This window comes from Galeopterus variegatus, unplaced genomic scaffold, assembly GCF_000696425.1.
Source record: "Galeopterus variegatus unplaced genomic scaffold, G_variegatus-3.0.2 Scaffold1248, whole genome shotgun sequence".
Taxonomy (NCBI): Eukaryota; Metazoa; Chordata; class Mammalia; order Dermoptera; family Cynocephalidae; genus Galeopterus; species Galeopterus variegatus.
Genome location: NW_007727359.1, coordinates 125,561 through 126,511, shown reverse-complemented (window position 1 = coordinate 126,511; position 951 = coordinate 125,561). Strand labels below are relative to the sequence as shown.

Genomic DNA, 951 nt, shown 5'->3' with positions numbered 1-951 from the left:
ATGTTTTGTCTTAATTCTGAGAAGGAGCTGGTAGCTGAACATTTATTGTAGAAAGAGATGTGTTTGGCTGAGCGAAACTTTTTTATTTTTGAGTGTAATATTTGCTTCAGGCATGAAGATCTCTCAGTGTTATTTCTGTAGTCTTTAAATAAATAGCCAAGCCATTAAATGGAGGAGAAAATACGTACTTCCAAATAAATCCTAAATCATGATAAAGGGTGTCATACCATGCCTAATGTTTAATAAACAGCTAGTATATTTTTAGCCAATAAACATATCGAGATAAATCAGTGACTTTACATAACATGCCATAATGTTTTAATGGGCATTTTATAATTTCAAATCAATTTTGCTTTGGTATGTTGATTACTGTGGTTTGTGTTTTGATGCCAACTCATTTCAAAAATTATTTTTAAAGAAATTGCATGTGTAAACTGCTCTCAATACATTTTTAACTATCATGCCTAAATTAAATACAAACTGCCAGTTTCTTTTCTACTCAAAGAAAAATGTATCTATCATTTAAGCCTAAATGATAAAATATTTTTTAAAGAAAGCTGTCTCAAGGAAATGCCACCAATTACAGTGGTTAGAATAGGAAATGCCACCAATTATAGTGGTTAGAATATTATTACATCAAATCATTCTTTCTTTCCTTTTATTCTTTCTAATGATTTAATGATTTAGGAAGAAAGGGAATTGTATTGGGATGGAAGTCAGTGGGTACAAAGCAGAGGTCACATTTCTCACTTTTGTCTTTCAGATGGAACCCCTCTGAGCTGGTGGATTGGAAGAACCAACGAAGCACAAACTTACTGGGGAGGTTCTTTGCCTGATCCTCAAAAATGTACTTGTGGATTAGAGGGAAACTGCATTAATTCTCAGTATTATTGCAATTGTGATGCTGACCGGAATGAATGGTGATTTCCATATAATTTCTTTATGCAAGAT

General features: G+C 32.6%; 1 protein-coding gene across 1 annotated transcript in view; it reads left to right on the top strand.

Annotated features, from left to right (window-relative positions):
• The window catches only part of CNTNAP4 (contactin associated protein-like 4), a 276,072-nt gene that overhangs the window by 202,451 nt on the left and 72,670 nt on the right, over nt 1-951 (top strand). The window contains exon 14 of the mRNA XM_008575870.1: nt 764-920. Within this exon, the coding sequence (XP_008574092.1) occupies nt 764-920 (157 nt within the window). The remainder of the gene's footprint in view (nt 1-763; nt 921-951) is intronic.